Here is a 23,462-nt window from a genome sequence, read left to right on the forward strand (position 1 = left end):
TACTTTGAAAAAAATCTGATTTTATTTTTGTATTGAAAAGACCTGTCAATTTAAATAGATGTTTATTTCCATTCACGGTCTCAACCAGTGTTGTGTGTTAACATTATTCAGAACTGTATAAAAAGCCATTTGTGTTACATCAGTTAACATCCTAGAACACTGGGGGAGGGGAGGGTTTGAAGCAGCTTAACATTAAAAATAGGATGTTCCCAAAAAACTTACAACTGATGCGGCATCTTCTATTCTAATTTTATAGGAGCTGAAGCATTTTGCAAATACAGTTCAAGTTATTTGGTCTTCAGGAAAAAAAAAAAATATTTTAAAACCAGATTGCTTTCATAGCAATATTGAAGCTGTCAGCTGAGAGAACACACACACACACTCTTGTGTGTGCAAACACACACATGGAGAACCACACTGAGCACAACTGGAACACCCCATTCAGTACTTGGATTACATATGTGTTCCTCTGAATCCACGACAACAGTTAATTTAAAATGCTAGTTGCCTCTTTTTTTTTTTTTTTTAATATATACATGGTTTCCATGGAAACCCAAGATTCTGCACAATCAACTGACATTTATTACTCATGGTGCTGTGAAGTTCTCTAGTGAAAGGGCCAAATTCCAAAACCTTTACTCAAACATGCACATACCTAACCGAATCCAATGGACAGGGGAGAAGATGGTTTAGAAAAGGGGTCGCAGGGTCAAGGTCTAGATTTGAAAAACCACATGACAGATTGTCATTCAAAAAAAGTTTTTTAAGTCATTCTTTGGTTTATTTCCATGATTCCCAACACTGTCTGAAAAGCCCAGAGACAGTCACTTGAGAAATCATAGCTCTAAAGCAAGCCCACAGCATTTTTTTAAGTCTTGTGTATTAAATGTTTAGAAGACTACAGGAATTCAGAGTACCCCTTACATTCATGTCCCCAAAAATCTAGTAACTGCTTAAGTGCATGCACTGAGGCACGACCGGCATGCCTGTAAATTCATATTGTTCAAGTTAAGAGTAAATATAGCTGCAAAAAACCCCACCCACCTATAATTAAATGGTCATTACTAGCAATACTATAGTGACTGTCTTGTTATTAAAGAAATGCAGACATGGTTCCTGCCCCTTTGGCTCGTTCAGCCAAAGGAAGCTGTCTGCTCGATTTAGAAAGAAAGCAGATTTTAAGAATCCAAGGGAGTTTAATATTTCTGTGTTCCTGGGGTCAATTATTAATGTAAAGATGTAGACAAATGGCAAGTATATGAAAGCATCTCTTGTACATTCCAAGGTTTGGAAGTCAAAAGCAGATCTTAACTTCCTTATGCTTAAATGTTATGGTAGGCTTCAAAAACCAGCAAGAAGTAATGTATTATTTCCATGGAAAGCAAAGTAGAACTAAGTCTAACTGGCAGTTTTTGCTATGCTTACTGTAAGGCAGATTTTATTGCAAAGATAGTTACCAGTCTGCTAGTAGGAAAAAAAAAAATACAGGCAACTATACTCAGAGAAGGTGGCTGATAATTACTAGTGACAACTTCTATTTTTTAGAACAGCTCAGCTTTAATGTACTTTCTCGAAAACAGCATTTTCATCACTGGTTTTCACTTCCTTCCCCATCCCATGTTAAGTATCAAAAATCAAGACGGGATAGAATGAATTGTGGCTATTTACCAACCAACAACATCTCATATTCCAATGTTATTTTTAACTGGAAGAAATATAAGTCATTCTTTATAACCTACTGCCACTGGTTGTTTATAAATATCTGCTTGCTGCAATAAACACTGGTCATTGAAATATTCATTTGCAGTAACTACTTGGCACTAGGTTAATATACTTGTAAAGTTTAATGGAAGTGCTTCTGATGTACACACAAGCACTTAAAACATCAGACTTTTTTAAAACTTAGTTCTGGGGGTTTTAATATCTATAGTTACAGTTTTCACAAGCGTTTCTGAAAGTATTAAATCACTTCAATAAGTTTAGAGGCTCCTGTCTCAGCATATCTACGTTTCTCAACAATTACAGAATAGCTAATTTAACATTCTTGCTCCCTATGCTGAGACAACATGGTACCAAAATTTAGTTATAAAAGAGGCATTTTTGGTCAGGCTGACCCCCCCCCAGCTGTCCCTTAACAAAAAAAGCAACATAGCTCAAACCTGTCTCCTCTCTCCAGAAAAAAAAAGACACCTAAGGCCACAAATGTACATTTGCCAGAACATCAGGTGTTGTCTCCATTTGTGGCAACTGCACATTCCCACTTTAAAGAAATACAGTCTGAAAGCCCCATCACCACCACCACCTTTAAGGATAAACCCCCTCAGAAGCCAGTTTAGGCAGCAGTGCATATGGAACCACATTACATGGAAACGGTGTGTTAAAGCCATTCCAGCTACTTCAACTAGTTTCTAGCAATGTTTAATCAAAATTCCTAATTTGCAGGAAAAGAAGAAAAAATAAACTCGATGTAGAGAGAGGCATAAAGATGCAAAGATAATCACCACAATGATCCAATAGCAAAAACTCTTGTTTAAAGGTTTTCTTATGCTAGAAAAGGCACACAACCCCTTGTGAACTAGAGACAAAAGCTAGCAGGACTACAGCAATAAACCCAGAAGAAAAAGCCTACCAGAATTACCCAATTGCCTACTGGGAAGGAACAATGGAGTAGACAGGCTGCTCTTGCTCCGTTTTGTTTGCAGGGAAGTGGTCAAATTTAATAGTCAAATTTAGCCACATTAAGAAACGTTTAACAAAAGCTACCCCAAGAAACCAGAACAAAACTTGACGTTTGGGTCAAAAGGCCAAGACAGGCCCTTCCATAGCATGTAGCTGAGTGAGTTCAGAGATTGGCAATGAAAGAAAAAAAAGCTTTAGACATGTGATGGGAACAAGCTTTGGGATTTATCGAACAGTCACACCAAGCTTCTCCAGCACACGCACTCCCTTTTCCTGGTATTCTTGTCGGGTCATCCAGAAGTTGTCTTTGTCTTTCATGATGTCTGCTAGAACCGCGCCCCCCAGGAACACCATGTGCTTCCGACGGGGTGGATCCTCGATTCGGATCTTAAATTTCTAAGAGAAAGGAAAAGAAACTGTTACTGGGATCCCTGAAACAAAGATAAAACCGGGCTTTCCACCAGAACAATGAAGTGGAAACTGTCTAGTGAGAAAAACGTGACCAAAGAACTGAAACGTCAGCTCACCGGGTGCTCCGTGTGAGCCTCCAGCTTGTGCAACCCAAGTAAAGTAACTACTCTGCACTGGAAATTAGAGACAGCTATTGACACCTCCTCCAAAACTGTACTTTCAGTATATCCACAAAAAGTCCAGGAGTCAGAATATAAAATTAAAGACCCAATTTTTGCATTTCATGAACACAGTAAACAGTGAAATACTTCATAAGCTTCAATGGCTAAAATTATCAGAAGTTACCAGATCATCAAATCACAAAATATTTTAGAATTATACCCAGTTTTAGAAGGATAGCCGAAACAGATTTTAAATTTACACAACCAGCTTAACAAATTAATATTCCCTTAAATTCTTCAATGCTAAAGCTCTAACTTCAAGAGCAATAATGAGTACAGTCATTTGTGTGCAATATTGTCTCAGTTGTAAAACATTCTGTACAACTGAGTCATTCCATATTGCCACAAAAGATATTTAGAGGACACTGTATTAAGAATCAGGGAAGTTCAATTTAGTTCAACATTGGAAACTCCACTCACAGGAGTTTTCTCTGTAAATATCTCCTCCTTGAAAAGCAGACAGCATTATAACACAGTGTTACCTCTGTAATGTATGTGTGGCTGTTGCCTCCTTTTCACAGTAACCAATGAAATAGGAAAACTTATTCCACTTGAACTCCAGCCTCTCACTTTTGAGTATTCATATTTGTAGTATGAATCAAAACTTTCAGATTAAAAAAAACATACTTTTGCCCAATGACGACTTTAAAGCACAAATGACTTTCCTTAGCTTTGTTTAGCCTACATTACAAGTTGTGTCCTAGCCCATTTTATATTCGAACTAATCCAAGACTTAAGGAATTACTTGCTTTTAGCACGGACTAAAAGGTGACTATTGCAAAGGAAACGCAGGGGTGTGAAGAACAGAGAGGCAGCAATTTTGCAAGTCACACGGAGGGCCACCCGCAGCCTCTCATTTTTGACTACTTGGTTCCCTCTAGTGGGGATTCAGGATAAGACTCCGTCCCCCAAATGAAGCAGCCACTCAATACCCACCGAGAGCTTTTCCACATCTCCTTTCAGAACTCGTTCCAGGTAGAGCTGTTTCAGTTCCCGCTCCAGCCGCGAAGGCAGCCCGGGGTACATGGTGGACCCTCCAGACAGCACAATGTGCTTGTAGAATTCAGACCTGACCCAAAGAAAAACAGTCTTTCTAGTGTTGTATAGTTTACCCTGTTATGAGGGGTAGGTACCTGTACAGACAGGGGAGCAAATACAAATCTAAAAAATGGTGACTACACAAAGACAGACTTGCTCGTGCTTTACCACAAACCAGTAGTAAAAAAAAAACCTGTGCTTTCAAGATTTTATCTGCTCATTCACACTAAAATAAGTTTCCAGACAACCTGCTGAGCTCCAAGACCACAGCCTGAGCCCCTCTCCCAGCATAAGCCCTCCCCTAGCAACACTACATTAGTGTCTAAAGCAAAAGATGTTACTTTGAATGCAGTTCTCACATCACCCCTGCATCCTGACAGAGGATTTGTGCTCTTACCTGGTATCAATGTCAGCAGCCTGGATGGTGTTAAACAGCAACTCAGCCACACCAACCCCTTCTACATTTATTAAGTGAGGCTGGAAAAGGGCCTCCGGTGCCTCGAACCGTTCTCCACCGACTTTGATAATCCTGCCATCCGGGAGCTAGTGAAGCAAAAACACCATTGAGAAGACTACTTTTAGCCACTTGAATACTAAAAAAAACCAAGAGGAAATGACCTACATTGCTCCCTAATGTTTTAAAACAGGAAATTGTTGATACTTGTCAGCACTGCAAGAAGTCGTTCAGTACTACTGAAAGAATACACAAATTCTTTAATCACTGCAACTCACTCTGAGACATCAGGGACCAGACACATCCATACCAAACATTTCCTTACAATACCAACTCCTATTACCAATTTAAAAGATGATCTTACAGCAAGAGTAATGCTTTTCTGCAAATTATTTTCTCCCATGTGTGATCACGGGAAGTTTCCACTAGGAGCAAGTTTACCACTCCTGACAGCAGATATCAGTCTCATATGTTTCACTGTTATATGGATGAAGCTGAAAGAATTTGATATGCTGGAGTAAGTCCACTTTCTCTACAAGTTCCCACACTGTAATAGTCAAATTTCAAAGATCTACAATGACAAAAACGAGTGCAAAGTCTTATGGAAAATCTGAAAAGAAAAAAAGCTTTTAGAAGCTTTTCCCAGAACCAAGTAATCTGATTCTAAGAGACTCCTATGGCTGGGAAACGAGCTACTGCCAAGAAAAATCGTGAAGGAATCAAAGCTAAATCAATTTAAACCTAGGAAGTTTAGGACAAGAAAAATTGTCTCTAAGACACTTACCGTGTAGGATTCAACTAATACTGTGGTCTCTAGTGCCAGTTTCTGCTCCTGTTCAATGTTGTATCCCACATAACAGAGCTTTTCCTTGATCATGCGAACGGTCTCAAAATCAGCAGAATGGTTGAAAGCGTAACCTCGCAGCAGGAGGAGCTGGAGGGAACACAGCAGGTTAGTCCAGATCTCTCAGCAGAGGTGAACACTTAAACATGTATCTTTAAAAGCTCATCTCCCTTTTTTAACTGCAAATTTAGTATTGAGACAAATCCATCCCGGCATATCCATTATGACCAGAAAAGCGGAATAGCAGCAGCGTGACTCCAAGTGGGAAATTTTCTTCATCATTACAACTTTCAGTGTAACCATCACAAAGACAAACTAAAGATAACCAGAATAATTCTTATATTTAGCACTTCACTTCAGAACACTCCAGTGTTCCAGTTTAACCATAAAATTTGTCAATCCGGAATGCTGCTTATACTTAAAGCACCCAAACAAACAAATTGTCTTTCAAACATGCTGTCTTATTTAATAATCAGGGAAGAATCACTACACTATTTTCCACACTGTAAGAAAGTCTTTCTGAAAATAGACGAGTAGAACCGAGAGAATACAGTTTAGCTTTCATTTTATGTGTTGAGAAAGCCAACTTTTGAGGTTTTCCTTCCCAAATATGGAATAAATTCCCTTCCCACAAGACTGCCACTAAGAAAATGTGATGTCTCTGAATAACATCAATATCATCACGTGTGATTTACATGAGGAAACATAAGAATAGACTGAAGGAATACAGAGACAAAGGAGTTCTTTATCTAAATTAACACATGAATAATAAAGGGAAACTGTATAGTGGTTTATTGCTATCAAGGGATTTTAACTTGAACCAAAGTACCACAGATACCAGCCTCAACCTTTAAGAACTCTTCCCAGCTTACCTTAATGAGGTACCTAGTGATATCCCTCCCAGCGATATCTAACCGTCTCGTGAGATGAGGGAGAGAGAAACCTTCATAAACTGGGCAAATGTGGGTTACACCATCTCCAGAGTCCACAACAACACCAGTCAACAAACCTAAAAGAATGGGGAGGAAAAAAAAAAAAAAGTGCAACTTTTATTAGTACTTTCGTAAAAAGAGCAGAATAGTAGCGAGTTTAAGATTTTTTCATTGTAATCTTAACACAACCTCTGTTCCCTCAGTCATCACTGGATTTTAAAGTTAATGTGTTCATAGTAACAAATGCTTTCATATATTTTTTAAAAGTATTACCTCTATTTTTACCTAGATGCTTAGAACTCTACCGTTTGCAATTTTACCTGGTGTTTTGACATCTTAAATTGCACTCTAATTAAAGAGAAGATCTACGCTCATTAAATGCCTGTTGGGGCACAAATTCCTCCACAGATTCAGCTGTATATGTGCAACCTTATATTAATTTCTCAAATATGAAGAAACTTAGAGATATTCAGGCCACAATTTTACCTTGTTACAACGCTTAGGACTTGCTGATTTTGACTGGTATTCAAAAAACCAAAGCAATGCTTTCATAAGGTGGAGAACATTCGGACTGCACAGCATACACCTAATTTTTTCCACACAGAAGTAGCATTAGGCTGAATCGGATCCACTGTCACGGACTAAAAGAAGTCAACTCTCATGAAAAAGGTTTACCACAAAACCATTAACTTCTAAGGTGTACTAAACTGAGATATCATAAACATGCAGAAACATATGTTTCTCTACTTTAGAGGCACAAATCAATGGTGAAAGTTGACCAGAAAATAGTTTTATAGTTTTTCACAAGCTGCCTAAAGCAAGAAAACATATTTTAAAGGGAGACTTTAAAAACGCACTGAAATGAGGCACATCTCTGTGTAACTTTAGCCACTACTTTAACCTTTAATATAATATAAATAAGATGTTTTAAAGGGCTTTTTTAATTTTCAAAAGCAAATGTTTTATTTATGGGCCCCTTGATTGTTACACCTTAGAAGGTCTTCAACTTTGTTTTAGATGATGGTATGTAGAAACACTGCAGACTGCTCTAAGTTGTAACACCATTTTGTTATTCACGAAATAACTGAGCACTACACAGTAAGGTACATGAACAATTACAGCAGATTTTAAGACTGTAGATGTTAGTCAATTAAATACTTAAAAGAAGCAAACCAAAGAAAAAGCAAGGGGAAAAAAACACAATAGCACAGATTGCAGTAAATAAAATTAATATTCAGGTGTGCAAAAGTGGTTTTCGTTCAACTAGTTTTAATGACTTGCATAACAGAACCACCTTTCCAGTACCCCATCACTTTGCCTCTTGGACACAGAAACTACAATGATGTGTTAATGGACAAGGATATTTATGTCCTGCTATGTGACAGCTAAATACACCAAGCCACTAATAAACAGATGTAAGGAGTCACTGTATTAGAACTGATGTGCTTGAGTCACTCCTTAAAATCCTAAATGGACTGCAGCCAGTGGTAGAATTTCCACTGGATTTAGTCAATCTGTAATTTTCTGCTCAGACTGAGGATCTTTTAACCTACTTTATCTGCAGCAAAAGACTCAACTTTCTACTTATTTTTCCCCCTGAAAATATTGCAAAAGTCACACGATCACGATCTTGAAATTTACTCATGATCAGAAAATCAAAAGTCAGCCATTAAGACTTGGCGCCAAAGGCAAAACAATCACACCCTGAAACAGTAACAGTTTTGATAAGCCAGGATTTTGCATTTACAAGCATGTCCCCGAATGCTTGTAATCCATGAAAATAACACTGACAGTGATACCCATCAATATTTCTCCAAAACAAAAAACAAGCCTGTCAGAGCTGAGTTAGAGCTGAGCTTACTCAGAGAACAGCCTTGAATTAAGCCCAAGACCCAGTGATGCCATATTAGTACTTTGGCTCAGCAACACATTTATAAACTAAAGAGATTTTAGGTTATTTTTGCCTACCTTGAGCATACAGAGTAAGAACAGCCTGGATGGCTACATATACCCCAGAAAACTGGTACGTCTCAAACATAACCTGTAAGAGGAAGGCAAAAATTAGCTCCCAAAAGCAGGTCAAATACTAAAAGAAATTTCATAGGTGTTTGAAAACTGTATTTCTAGCATTTTATATTTTTACTAATCAAAAACCCAGTAGTACATTCAGTTCTATACCTCACCTGTTCACACCAGATAAGACACATGAAATATTTCACACATCTGTTTAGCAGAATGCTTACAAGAAAACCCTTACAAGAAGGGAATACTCACAAGAAAATCCACACACCCCCTTCTGCAGCTTTACTAAGCCCTTTTCCAAAGTGCTTAATGAGTGGGAGGCAGTACTTGCAGACCAGACAAGCACCTCGTTACTGAAGTGTGACTTGGGAACGAAATGTTTGTTAAAGGTGTATCCTCTAAAACGAAGTTCAGGGTTTTATTATTCTGCATATCAAGCCCCACAGACTTTTTACAACTGCAGATTCTGTCAAGTAAAACCAGACTCCTGCGCATCTGGGTCTAGAACAAGTCCAGTGTCACAGGTTTTTCTCTGCATCTGGGGCACCTTTTTCCCTTCTTTAAAGCACAACCAATGGCAAACTTCTAAAATTAGTGCAAACTCCACTACAGACAGAAAACTGCAGGTTTGCAGAACTCATACTGAAATATGAGAAGTAACTGCTTCTCTTGCACATGAGGTTCCCCTAACCACTAAACTAGTTTCAGTGAAGAAACAGGCCAAGATTAAAGGATGTAGGGTTTATAGGATCTTGTCTTCTTTATAAACACAAAAAAGGCCAAGTAAACAAATCATACTGTACAGCAATTTTCCCCTCAAAATGCTTTACCAGGAAAAACGGATGAACTCTGATTATTTCAACACATAGAGAAGTTTTGCTTTTGCTACTCTGCAGCCTCCTGAGCCCTTCTGCAACTTCTAGGATTAGAAACTGATTAAATCCTAAGTACTCCCACAGCTCAAGTAAAAGATATCCAAATACTGTTGAAGAAAAAAGCTGATGCCTGACAATTTTAGAATTCTGAGCTATTTAAGGAACCTCCTCTGTTGGAATAATGTGAAAAAGAACAGAAAGGGAACAGTTGAAAGGGCAGCAACTCAAAGAGATTCCATATGAGTAGTCATTGTCTAAACCCAACACTATTCCAAGTAGATGAGATTTTCAAACAACGTGCTTATTAAATGAAAAAATAACATAAGGAAAACCTAAATTATCAACTTCATACAACAAAATGAATACTCAAATGGCATTAGTTACTGCCTTCACATGTTGTACCAAACCCTTTCATAACCTATATGCAGGCCTTTTGGGGGTTGTTATTCTTTCCTTCAAGACATATTTGACATGAAAAATGCCTTGACATGGGACATATATGTTAACAAATCTTAAGATGTAAATATTGAGCAGGATGTTCTATGAAAAGATTCTTCTTCCCTTGAGAGCAGATTTTGGATTACCTACAAAGTGATATTCTAACTAGAAAGGAAGAATTAAAAACTGGGAGGAATGGTAATGAATTCTAGTCTGGGATTAGAAGTGACTGCTCGAGTATCTCTACAGCTACTTGATATGCCATTACAGTCTGGCTGCTTCTGAGGGTGTTACAGAATGAGAATGCAGCAGAGAGAGACAAACAGCAAACACTTAGTTAAGCTGAAGAGCAACCAGTGTCCTGTAGATGCTGTGAAAGAAAAGGCACTTTTTAAATACATATTTTACAATATAGCTGTCATGTGAACACCTGCTGCCTTACTCTGCAGCTGAGTTTGATGAAGATATGAGGTAAGGAATGAGAATTACTAAAAATAGAATGAGGGACAGCATATGTAATTATCTATCCTCTTGATATGGTCCAGATGACTAAGCTTTCCTTTCAGAATGCTATTGCACCGTATCCCAAATTGCACAGACATTATTATATTTACTGCAGGCTTTAGGAAATATCTTCATTCAGTCCTCTGCTTCACACTGGGCTACCCTCCCTGGAAAGGAGGAGGCCATGTCAAAAACGGAAGGAGTATAAATACATCGTGATTAAAATAAATATTGCAAGTCCTCATAACATTGTGTTCCATTAAAAATATTAATAGAAACAATGAGCTTCTGTGTAACTCGAATTTAAATTTACAGAAAGTGATTCTAGTTCTCACTAATCCTCTAGATCACGATTAAGTATCTGCAATCTCTGGAGTGGTATAAAAAAAGCAAACAGAGCAATGCAAATATTTTATCAGAGTTCAGAGGCCATACTGTTTTCAATTTATGGTATAAAATTGCTTGGTACCAGAATAACTAAAATCCAGCCTTTTGTGTTCAGCAGGAAAACAGAAACAAGAACACTATTGTAGACAGCTGAAAAGCAAAGAAGCCCGGGCAGGAAATACAGCCACTCCTGCTACATGGAGGCCACCCAGAATAATCTGCTATGCCTATCACACCTCAGCTGACTGATGTGCAGGACGTGGTGTTACTAGTGTTGTACTACATAACAGTTGTGTAATAGGTCCCTAATGTCCACAACTGCTAAAAAATGCTGAATTTAGATAGCATGGTTTGACTTTTTTCACTTAAGTTTTACCTTTGCTAGAATTCATTTGCTCCCAAGTCCCTGAAAGAAAGGATTAGCATAAATACATTTGCTGCCATGTTGCAAGGAAAAAAAAAAAAGGCACTACTGTACTTGTGACAACAAAAGGATTTTAAGGGAGAGGTCAGCAGGTAACAATAAATATAAATTCTTATTAGAATAAGCAATAAATTTGGGGGAAAAATATATATACAAGCTTTGATATTCAAAGTTCTGATAAATGGATATGGTTACAGACTTGGAATCCACTTTTCCCATCCTATCAGTACTTTTTTTTTAATTACATTTTAGTTACACTGAACACTTATATTAATTGAAAATACCTATGATGCTTGAGAGGAAAAAAAAAAAACACCAAACAAAATGGGAAACTAAACTTTTTGTTCTCGTCAAACATTATTGCTCTTCAAAACTGCATCTTTGTCACGTAGTACTGGAGCTAAACAACATCTGACAACCTACATGAACACAAGGTTCAGGTGGAGCTTAGATCACCCAGGGCAGCCCTCTGAGATCGAGGATCCAAGAACCAGGCTTTCCTTCTTAGAAGGCTTTCATTGATAATCCCTAGCACTAATTAATGATTAGTGCATGGGTTGTCATCACACCTTTGTCTCAACCACCTCCAACAACACCGCTCCATCTGGTGAGCATCATCCAGCTCCAATCTCCTCTGCAGCATTACTGGCTTTCAGAAGTCCAGGTCATTTAAAGTAATTAACATTCATCCAATAGCTCATAATCACCGAATCTTGGATATACGCAGACAGACATGTATTCCAAATTCTGTGTTCTAATGACAAGAAGCCTGCTACACCTTTTGAATGAGATCAGCCTGTTTGAATTTAAGCTCAGGAGCATTCATGACTATGGCTGAGGATGAGTTTTGGTTAGAAAACAGAACTGCTTTGCCTCAGACAGTCACTGTGTGTTGATGGAACAAAAAACCTCTTAGCAATATTTCAAGCACAGTCTGTATCAGCTTCTACTAGACAGACATACCTCCACAATCTTCTCCCTGTTTTTAGTTGGATTCATGGGAGGTTCTGTGAGTAGAATTTTACAATTTTTTGTGTCAATATTAAGTTTTTCTGGTCCAAAAGTGTAATCCCAAAGGTGCTTCATATCATCCCAGTTTCGAACTATGCCATTCTCCATTGGATAATTCACTTCCAGCATTGACCGTAACTCACTGGCTTCATCACCAACCATGAGATCCTGCAAAAATTTTAATACAGAGACATGTCAGTGCTTGCAAAGTTTTCTGAACACCAAATTCCTCAAGAATGACAGTGAACTGCTTCAGCCTGTGTCCAGCTGTGTTCTTAAGCAATGCCCACATTTTTGAACCATTTTCAGGTACGTAGGAGAGAAGTAGAATATATTTCATGTAGTATTTAAATTTGGCTGTTACCCATCCCAAACCTTTTCCAAAATGAACATTATTAATTCAATTAATTCAATTTCAATTAACCTTAAACAAACCAATAAACCCTGTTAGAGACTACGAGCACCTCTGTAAGTACAGATGTTTCTCCACTGACACCTCCAAAATTATTTTATCAAATACTAATTTCTAAGAGCTGAGATGCAAAACAGCACATAAGGGTAGTAGGTGGGATTGGCAGAGTATTTTTCCATGCATGTTGCAAATTTCTGTGCACAATACCAAAAAAGGAATAATGAGTGGTGAATAAGCATACCGAACAGTAGCAAAAGCAAATAAGAGATTGTAAGTTCCACACTAGACATTAAAAGAAACAATGGTTTACATATTGCCTGTGTCAGTAGGGTGTGAAGAGACACATCTAAATATAAAATATAACCTCGTCTGTTCCTTGCCAGAAGTTTCAAGCCAAAAACCCAAGTAATGCATTCTTGCACAAACACAACCAACTAATGCAGTTTGTATAGTCATTTCACACTGATTAAGCAATCTGTTTATTAAAGTTAGTTATCCAAACACTGCAAATTCAAATTAGTAGCATCACATCTTCTCCTTTCCCACGTATTTCCCAGAGGAAGCATGTACAATAACATCTTATCTTCGCTCCCTATTATATCCCACAGTTGTCTGGGATAAAGAAGCCTGGACTGACTCACTTGTACTTAGCCTATAAGAACATAATTCTAGATACCAATAGCCCTGTGTCCATACTAATATTAATTGCCAAAAAAAAAAAAAAAAAAAAAAAAGGCCAGCTGCTTCATCCAAAAATATGCCACTGCAGTTTGCAGTTGCTGTGGCACAGCAAACTTGGAAGTGAGGATTACTCAACCTACTACTCAGTGCCAGGGAAAAAAAGATGCACAGCAAAAAAATCTGGTTTCTGGTTTACAATGCCCTTAACAGTAACCTCGTTACTGTTGACTATATAAAAAAAAGTTAATTGAAAATAGTTTAAGTCACACCATTCTTCTTCCACCCCCTCTCACTGACAAGGTGTTTTGTTTGTTTTCCTTGCACAGAAGATCACACTTCAGCTCTCAACTGCACAGAACACAAAAGTCAGGACTCCAATGTTTTAAACCAAAGGTACTCTGTTGAAACCGTATTACTAGAACTCCAGCACGCAGCCACACTACTCATGAGAATTTAAGACGACAGAAACTCCACCAGTTAGAAGACTTGGAAGCCTTTTTGTGCATTGTTCTCTGAGGCTCTCTGCTGCCGGACAGGACACAGCCCAGGAAAAGCTGCTATTCAAAGGTGTAATGTGAAAGTTGCACGAAACTTTCACGTCCTTTTAAAACAAAGATAAAGGGCAGAACAATTGTTCTCTCTTGAGAACATCAGTGCTAGCACACTAACAAACAGGCACACTTGGCAGGTGAAGAGGAAGAAGGACGACACAACTGAGTCTGCAGAGAGGAATCAGTATCGTGACATCCAATATTTCCACCACTTGGTTACTCAGGAATGTTTGTCTAACTGAAATCTGAACATTTCTTCAAACTCTCGAGTTTTAATGTTAAATAGAGCACTTTCTACTGTTAAAGATGCTGAGTTCATGTTGATCTTTCAGTGTTATTCTTGCATCTTGCAAAACTACAGGTTATGTAGCACTTAGAAGCAATACATAAAATATTCTCATGAATTAGTTTTGCCAATAAACCAAAGCAATGAACAGTGTCCAAAATAAGTATGTATTCAAATGTAAAATGTAAGACAAGACAAAACAATGAATAGCATTAAAAAAATAACATAACAGCTACTAGGTCTCATCAAGCAAAAATGGTAAACAAAAAGCACAGGGGCACCTCACTTACCATCTTTTTGTTATTCTACTTCAACAGGTCAAGAAAGGTGAAGAAAAGGTAGAAGCAAGAAAGTCAGAAAAGGCCTAAATGAAATTCTCAAATTACTTTAAGTACACAGTAGAATTAGGCTGAAAAGAGATGCAGGTACAGCAGGAAATGATCCGAGTTAGTTTAGTTAGGGCCAAACTAACACTCTCAGGGTATCAGATTAAATTGTCTGTTTAAAGGAAGCTAGTGCTACATGTCAGTGGCGTGTCATGTTTAGGCATCCTAGGTTGCAAACAGGATCAGTATATCTGCCTATCTCTCATAAATAGGATTCTGTGTATAAATATTCTGTAACAATGGAGTTTTACCCTGGGCAAGGTGTTTATCTGAAGCAGACAAGACTCTGCACGAGGCAATTGACCATAACTAGCTCTGACAAATCCTAAATTTATATTTTGTTTTAAAAATTTCATTTAAAAGATCCAAGAACTGAAAACTACTAATCAGTAGTGACTTACTAGTACCTCTAAACCTGCTGCAAAGACTAGTAAGTCAGTAAAAGCTAAGAGCAGCATCTATCCTTCTGGGTTTAGAGTTTTAAGGTTGCAATTTTAAGCAAAATAATCCCACTAATAACTGAACTCCTGTATTTATGTCCTGAACTGAGGACTCTGAGTCGGAGAAAAAGCTGTATCCCTGCTTCTAGCCAAAAGGAAAATCCATACAGAAAATATGGGCAAAGCAACTTGAAACTGGTAACTCGATGGATGAAAACCACTGTTTTGATCAGCTTCCAGGTTCTTTTCACAGAGTTTCCGAATTTCTAAGGAATGACAGCTTTCCTGAATAGTTTTGAAAAGTTAAACTCTTGCCAGCTTCCTTTACTCAGTTTCAAACTTATCCTGTAAGAACTCACAGTGAATGCCTAGAATTAAATTTTGGCATAAAACTCATCTGCTAAAATATATTTCTTTTAGGAAATCTGCAAGAATCTCACAAAGAAAAACAGCACTCACACTTAACAAGTCTTCCTACTGTATAATGCTACTGGGATACCCAAAGCATCTGTGGCAGGGATTTCTTCCCTTGATACACTGCTTCCTTAAGAAAGGTGACAACTTGTTATAGGCAGATGCTACAAAACTTGTAGGAAGACTCTAGACACGGTTTATACTCTGTACAATACACCCATGTGATCCATGCTCAAGCAGAAGACCAGCAGTGCATGTGAAATTATAGTTTACTGGTTCTTTTGCACTGATCTCATAGTAATTACCCACCTCTACCTCCTAGCTTTTTATCTTGTCAATTTAACACTGTTATCTGTAACAATATTAAACCAAGTTATCAGGTAATCAGAGGATATCAAAACTGGCAGGACAGGCTGTATCAGACCAGCTCAAAAGAAAACACAACTTCAACAGTGAGATTTCATGCAAGAAAATCTTTTTTGGACTTCAGACTCATAAATCACTGCATAACTTTCATAAAACTTTACCAAGATCTCCTTTAAGGAGGCTCCTCACATCAAGTTCAAGTAGATACCCAAAGAAAGTCCCGTCCCCAAGTCTTGCAAGAGAAAGGAAGATGTTTTGCCTCTCCTTACAAAAAACTCCTCTCTATTGTGAAAGGGAAAGATCTCCATCCTCTCAACCACATTGTCCTAGCTGACACAAGGTAAAGCAGTATTGCAATATTAGCAACACAAAAAAAATAAACCCCTATGAATGCATTTTGGGAAGGTTTGATGTCTTTCAACCTCTTGACTTCCTTGTGTGGCCTTCTGCTGATATTACAACTGTTTTACAGGCAGTAGCAGAAGTCAGATAACTCAAGTTCTCCTCGTCAACTACAAGGTTCTGAAAATAAAGAACAAGACTGGGCCAACTTTTTCTTTTCCTCTTCCTAAACTGCTGTTCAGAAGCAATAAGGAAAGCAAAATTGAAAGCCTGTGTATATATGGTCCTACCTGACCCTCACTGGCCTAAGTGAGGACTTCTACAATTCTGCATTGCCTCCTGCTTCTCCCTCTCCAAGTGGAGTTTGCACAACTGTGTAGTAAGGCATTCAAAACTTTACCTGACAAAGAAATCCCTCTTTTTCAACTGGATCAGCTCACTAAAGTGGCTCACCACATGCCTGCACAAGCAGCATGACCAGCACAAGGTGAGAATTGTGTGGCTAGAAGCAAGAAGGGAGGATGTGACCACAGCAGGGCTGAGACATTTACTGAAGCCTGTACCGCAGAAGCAACTAGTAACACTCAAAGCATTACTCTGTAATTATAAAACAAGTGAGAAATGACAGCTCCCTGGACTTCAGAAAAAGATTCTCAAACAATGGTTCTCCCCTCATGTCTTGGAATAACGTCCCAAGACAAAGCAGCCTGGACAGAGCCTCTCTAACTGCTATGCAGTACCCGGGTCCATCAACAGCAAAAGGAAAACAAAAACAATAGAAACAATGAAATGCAAACACAGCCAAGGTTAAACATCTCATACAAGATCACAGGTGATCAACTGTGACTAGAAAGCAAATCGTATAGAAAGACCTGGAAGTTCCATCAGTTCTTCAACACTATCTCAGAATCTCACAGTACAGCTTGGTGACAGTCAGTTACTTCTGTCCAAATTCTGCCTTCTAATCGTGACATTATTCACATATCAGCATTTGAAACCCCTTTTTGCCCAGAACCACTTGAGCCCTACTTGCTGCTTCCTCAGGTGTACTACCTGAAGGCCTCCAGTGCTTTGGATTACCCTCTTCATAACCTTATATAGTTTGTGACAGGCTAAAATCCAATACAGAAATGAATCAAGAAATACTGAAACAGCATAAAGGGGAGTTAAGAAGAAAGCATTTCCAAACATAACGTAAGTCAAAAGCTGCTCTGTGTATCTTCATCTGTCAGAAAGAAATAATAATCAAAAAAATTTACCTTGATTTCAATGTTTCCTACTTTAGCAGTTGATCTTATAATGGGTCTTCCAACCAAAGCTGGAAAAATGTGCTCTGGAAAATTTGAGCCTGCATAGCCACATTTCACAAACTGAAAAGGAAGAAATTATTTTATTAGAATATGCATTACTTTTGCTAACCAATAGAAACCTGGTTTGGGGTAAAAAATTAGAAGTCCAAATTTAAGAGCATGTGTCCCACTGGAAACCAATTGGATTTATATTTTCAAATCAATTTTACACATTTCAAATGATGCATTAAAATATTACAATATTTTCCAGAATGTTTTCTGAATCAAGACTGTTGGATTTTTAAGACATGGTATTAAAACAACTAAGTACATTGTGAGGTGTACAAGAGTCTGGTGTCTGAATTTGGATTTGGCCACTCCATAAAAAAGTCCTCCAGCAACCTGAAATCCGTAATTTTATAACAGATCACCTTCTAATGAGTACCCAATGAGACCTAATTAAATCACCTCTCCAATTAAAGCACACAGTAGCATAATGAATTACACATCAGAAAAAAAACCCAAAACCTTGTGAAGTCAGGTTTTATACTCTTATAAAAAGTGCTGAACTGTGAACTAGCAGATAAGTCTATGCAACTCGGGTGAATTTCTCAAAGTTCCATAACTTTCAGGGTTTCCTTTAAGGATAAAGTTTCCTGTAAGCACTTCTAAAACCAACAGCACAACCAAAACCTCAGATGATGGCAGTTCACACCAAACAGGATGCTCTGAAAGTGTTTGTTACCCAAATATATACAAAAGGAAGCTTTATATCACCAGGTCCCAAGATAGTATATACACTAAGAAAACAACGACAACTTACTGAACATTAAAAAAAAAAATACAGTCACTAGAGGAAGCTCAGTTGTTAATCATGAACTTTAAATGTGTCAGCAAGAAGTTACAATTTTAGTTCACAGGGAACAGCAAGTTATGTTCTTCAGCTGTCCTACATGCGTGTATCATATGCACACTTTGCATCTCACACTGTATTAACATGCCAGAACAAAAACAATTTCACCTGCAGAGTTACTCAACCACAGAGGTGCAGCAGTGGTAACCCAGTACCACGGGATCGCTCAGGCTGGAGGGAACCTCAGGAGCTGCCTGGTCCAGCCTTGGGCTCAAAACCAGTCACCCCTGATCTCAGAGCAGGTTGCTCAGGGCTTTGACCAGTTGGGTGCTGGAAGCCTCCAAGGACAGGCAATTCACAGTCTCCTTGGGACCCTGTCCCAAAACTTAATTAGCCACTTCAGGTTGTATTAAAAGCCATCTGCTAGCATTTTCAAAGCATTCACCAAGTTTTCTGGAGCAAGGTCTGAAGGCTGCCACTGGAACAATTATCCCAGCAAAGAGTACAGCTAATTGCAGTGAGAGGAATTTTGTCATTACACTAACGGGAACATGAAAAGTCACTTGCTGTTGCTTGTAATTATTCACCTTACTGCAGTAAAAAAGAATACCTGTTTGGGAAAGAAATTTATCAAGTCAGTTACAGAAAGAGTCAAAGAGATATTTTAATTAAATATGGGGTAATAGAGGGAGAAAGGATTTTTTTTTTTCTTTTTTTTTTTTTTGCTTTTTTGTGACCCTGATTTTTTTCTCTCATTCAGTGCTTGCTGTCTCCAAAGGCAGAGCTGTCTGGGATACCTGAAGAATGACACTGTGTACACAACGCATTTCACTCATTCTACTTAAATCCGAAAAGGCAGGTACTTATCAATTGTTTTGCTTGTGTTAAAGCCAGAAGTACCTAGGAGTTATATAGATCTTATCTGTGTGTTCAAGAATGCAGTGCTGCTATCAGAAAGCAAAGAGCAGCCTCAAGCATTTCTGGATCACACTACCTGAATACACCAGAAGACTTTACCAGAAGTTTTAAACTCGAGGAAACGCATGAGACATTTTGAAGGACTGAGCTGAGTCCAAATAATGGTGTCCAAATTTAAAGGAAAAAAAGCTCCCTTTCAGGCTTAGCAAATTGCTGCATAAAGGGCAATCACACAATTTTTGTTGCTTCTACAGTATGGAGGTATGCTTGTTATAAATTTCACTGTGCAGGGCCTGGTCAAGCTAGAAGGAAGTTCTGTGAAACATCCCATACAATCCCATCGTCCAGCTTAGGGCTTCCTGAATTGTTCCAAGTAAAACCATAAGCAGTACCTCACATGCACCTTTGCACCCATATATTTGTCTACAGCTTTTCCTCCTTTTCTGCCCCCTCCCACCCCCCCAGTGTGAAGCAACTTCCCTACCAGTCATCACCAACCACGGTGGTCAACAGAAGTAACAGGACAAATAATATCTAAATAAATCTTTACAACTCAAGCTCCTGGAACACCCCTCAAGAAGCTCCACTACCCACACTTTTAAACCCTGCTGGAACCCCAAGATTCATAAAGCAACCACTGAGATATGCACTGACTACTGCACAAAAATCAGCAAGTGCCTCTCAGCCAACCTTAAAAATACCTCTCAAAATCACACACAACTACGCTGACCTAGAAACTGCTGACCTACAAAACCACTATTCTTACTATTTGATCTCAATAGTAACTTCCAGACCGCTTCTGCATTAAAACCTTGACATACCTTCCCAGGAAATTACCTACGTTAGCAGTGAACAAACTCTTGATTTTAAAAACAGATTGTCATTTCTCCAACCAGCCTAAAACACAATCAAAACCAGATTTAAAATATGTGAACTGCAGTGAGTGAGATTAAGCTTGGACACTCCCAGTCTGTTCCCCACCTCTCTCAGACCAGAACAGACCACCTTAAAAATTACATTTTACAAAGTTCTATAGATTTAGCCATACACAGACAGAATTTTAACTCCTCTTCAAATTTGAAATTTCCCTCTCCAGTCTACATAAAAATTTGGTGAACATGAGAGCAAGTGAGCCTTGTACCTCAGCTTCCCCATCAATGGGAGCATCCCTGCTGGAATATTCTCCCTGACATAATCCTGAATATTCAGGTGGTTCAGTATGTTTGTGATGACCCAACGCTGGCTGAAGAAACCAGGCTCAGTAAAACTACCAATAGGTAAATGCACCTAAAAAACACAGCTCTGTATAATAATAGATGCTGGACAGTTCTTGATATTTTGAAGGGGTACAAGAAACACAAGATACTTCTCCCTCCTGTCTGTTACTGGAAATCCTCCAAAATCTTCAAGTAAACGTTATGAGCTGCAGTAACCTGGAACAGAATCGGCTTCTCTTCTCTAGAGCCCAGCACGAAACGCTCACTGTTCCTGCCGCTCTCAATTTGAAACTCTCCAGTTTAAGTACAATGTACTTGTTTCTCTTCCATGTCTTACTGTGCCCACCTCTCACGACAATTATCAGCACAACGCTCATGTTTCGAACAATAACATGAGCACTCAATGAATTTACCCATTTCTGTAGGGACTTCACCACCATTTATTTTTGCACACATTTAGAATGTTTTAAGAACAGCTACCTAGCCTGCCTGTGTGCAAGGCCATGTATGTAAGAACTTTTACCATATATAGTTTCTTCTCCATTTCACTGTGGTTTATACTGACTCTTTCACTTCCTACTGAGTCATCAAACACCAAGAACTCGCATGTATAAGTATTCTTTCAAACTAAAAGAATGAGGAAGCTCACGAATAGGTCACGTGATGAGTTTTAAAATGAATGCTAATATTCTTATCAGATCTCTGTGCTTGATTCTTTCCATTGATGCAACTCCAAAACAAAAGCCTTAAACACAGTTACAGCAATTTTACAGGCCACTAAGTAACTTACCATTTGTCCTGTAACAATAAGAACATCCACCTTTAATGGTTTAGACCTTTGAGGTGCCATTGCCTCCCTCCCTCCTACACTACATGTTGCAAGAACTTCCTTCTAGTCACCTCTTCCTCAAATATTGGTTGCAGCTTGACACATTCAAAGCCCTTGTGCAGCCTGGCAAGAGCAGTAGATTTCAAAGACAAGCCTAAAGTTAAAACCTCCACCTGATTTTTCCAAGGATATTCTCCATTTTTTTATCTAACATTTCTGACACCTGGTAGGAGATCTAATTTCAATCACAGTTTTAAGTATGACATATCAGAAATCACTCTGACATTATACATCTCTTGTCATACAGGAAAAATATTATCATCAAAATACTGGTTTGACAATACAGAGCTACTTGATAATCTTCAAATGCAGTTGAGCCTCAAAGATTTACTGAACAGAATTTTCTTCTTCGTTATCTCAATACTAGTTCAATTACCCCGATTCGATCTAAATATTTAAAAGATAACGTTATGTCGTAAAGAAATCTGTGTTGCACACACGGCTTGGGAAATTTGATAAGGACAAAAGCTTTTATCCATGTCCCACACCTGAGACCAGCCAAGGCACAACACTGCTGTCACTACCAATACACCAAACATTTCACAACTCAGTGATTATTGCCATATAAAGGACCATAGCGAAGGATGAAGCTCTTTTTTTTTTTTTTTTCTGTTTTGGGCCTGACAACAGGGATATTAAATAATAAAGATATTATTACTGAAAAACCACAAACAACAACAACAACAACAAAAAAAAGCAAAGCAGCTTCCATATCCCTTTGTAAGAAAAAAGTGCTAAATGTTATATTTTTTCCTTTTCCTAAAAGATACTATAAAAAGTGTCAAATGTTCTAGACCCCAGGCTTAATAATGATAATTTTTGCTATAGGAGGAAAACTGAAGAGACATTAAAACTGTCAAACCCCAGACCTGTCAAATATGATGTTCTAGTTCTTCTTCCTGAACCATTCTAATCATTTCAGATGCTAATTGGAGAACCCTCTAATTCAGGATGCTGAATGTCTACCAGCAGCATCCTTTGTCTCAGCTGTTCTCTTCCTAGGCTTATAAAAGAAAAAAAAAAAAAATTCTTTTTTATTCCAAGCGTCTATATAAAATAAAACTTCATTTTTTTTTGCCATTCAAAAGATCTTAATGTACCACCAGTTATGTTAACTCTCCATAATAAAAATTATATTGCTTTACTACGGGAAACCCTAGATTGCTAAAAAAAAAAAATTACCATGGGGAAATAGCATCTTTTTTTTTTTTTTTTTTTTTTGCTCTAAAATGGTATCTTTTTCACTTCCTGTCGAGGTGCCTCGCAGCCTGACAAAAGGATGGATTTCCAGTGGGTGCCTGCACACTCGAGGGAGCAAGAAAAGGTGAAAAGGACGGGGAAATTTAAAAAAAAAAATGCCAATTTTGAGGGTACGTTGTGGATCAGAAAGGTATTTTAAAAAATGCCAATTTTGAGGTTATACTGTGGATCAGAAAGGTACTAATGAAAGGATGCTTAAAAAAAAAAAAAACAGAAAAAAACCAAACAAACGAAAAAAAAACCACCACAGAAAACCAACAACCCCACCAAAACATTTCCCTGAACTAATAATCCTGCACACAGAGGACACATCCTGGTTGCCCCATGTATAATGCGCTCATTCAGAAATTCTAAAAATCGGTATTTTTGACTAAACTCGCGTCGCTACAGAGCCTCGCTCAGGTCACGCAGAGAAATCAGAAACCGACGGTAACACGGCGAGAGGCCGAGGGTCCGGGGGCGGGCAGGGCAGCCCCGGCCCCGCATCCCGCCCGGTGGTCCCCGCTGGACTGGGATCACGGGATCAGCGGGCGCAGGGCCCGGAGCTCCCCCCGCCCATTCATTCCCGGGCCCGGGATGGCGGCCGGGCCCGGTGGCGGCAGCGGCAGCACGGCCGGGCGGGCGCGGCCCGCGGGCGGTGCCGGCAGGAAGCCGGGCCGGCTCCGGGAGCGGGGAGGGGGGAGTCTCCCGGCTTTTTCCCCTTCCCCCTCCGCCCCGGCGGCAGGGCGGGTCCCGGGCGCCGCCGGGGAGAGAGAGAGAGACTCACCCCGGTGCCGTTGTCGCACACCACCACCTTCCTGCCCAGCGTGTCCATCGCCGCGACAGCGACCGCGGGGGCTCCGCACCGGCACCGATCGCGACACCGCCCGCGACAGCGACACCGGCAGCGGCACCGCCCCGACCTCCGCCGGGCCCCCC

The 23,462-nt window shown here is 39.1% G+C and overlaps 1 protein-coding gene across 2 annotated transcripts; it reads right to left on the reverse strand.

Moving 5' to 3' along the window:
• On the reverse strand, positions 1-23,462 carry ACTR2 (actin related protein 2). Of its 2 annotated transcripts, XM_027710279.2 has the most exons (10): positions 23,311-23,457; positions 17,378-17,488; positions 14,461-14,475; positions 12,193-12,408; positions 8,548-8,620; positions 6,520-6,656; positions 5,588-5,737; positions 4,747-4,892; positions 4,248-4,380; positions 1-3,075 (listed from the first exon to the last, which is right to left on the reverse strand). In XM_027710279.2, the coding sequence occupies exons 1-10, from the start codon at positions 23,356-23,358 to the stop codon at positions 2,905-2,907; spliced, it is 1,200 nt and encodes a 399-aa protein (XP_027566080.1). In that variant the 5' UTR covers positions 23,359-23,457; the 3' UTR covers positions 1-2,904. The 2 variants fall into 2 exon arrangements, with proteins under 2 accessions (XP_027566080.1, XP_027566157.1); XM_027710356.2 differs by lacking the exon at positions 14,461-14,475 and having other exon boundaries at positions 23,311-23,462.

Source organism: Pipra filicauda, unplaced genomic scaffold, assembly GCF_003945595.2.
Source record: "Pipra filicauda isolate LSUMZ 115617 unplaced genomic scaffold, ASM394559v2 scaffold109_size3271384_pilon, whole genome shotgun sequence".
In the NCBI taxonomy this organism is placed as follows: domain Eukaryota; kingdom Metazoa; phylum Chordata; class Aves; order Passeriformes; family Pipridae; genus Pipra; species Pipra filicauda.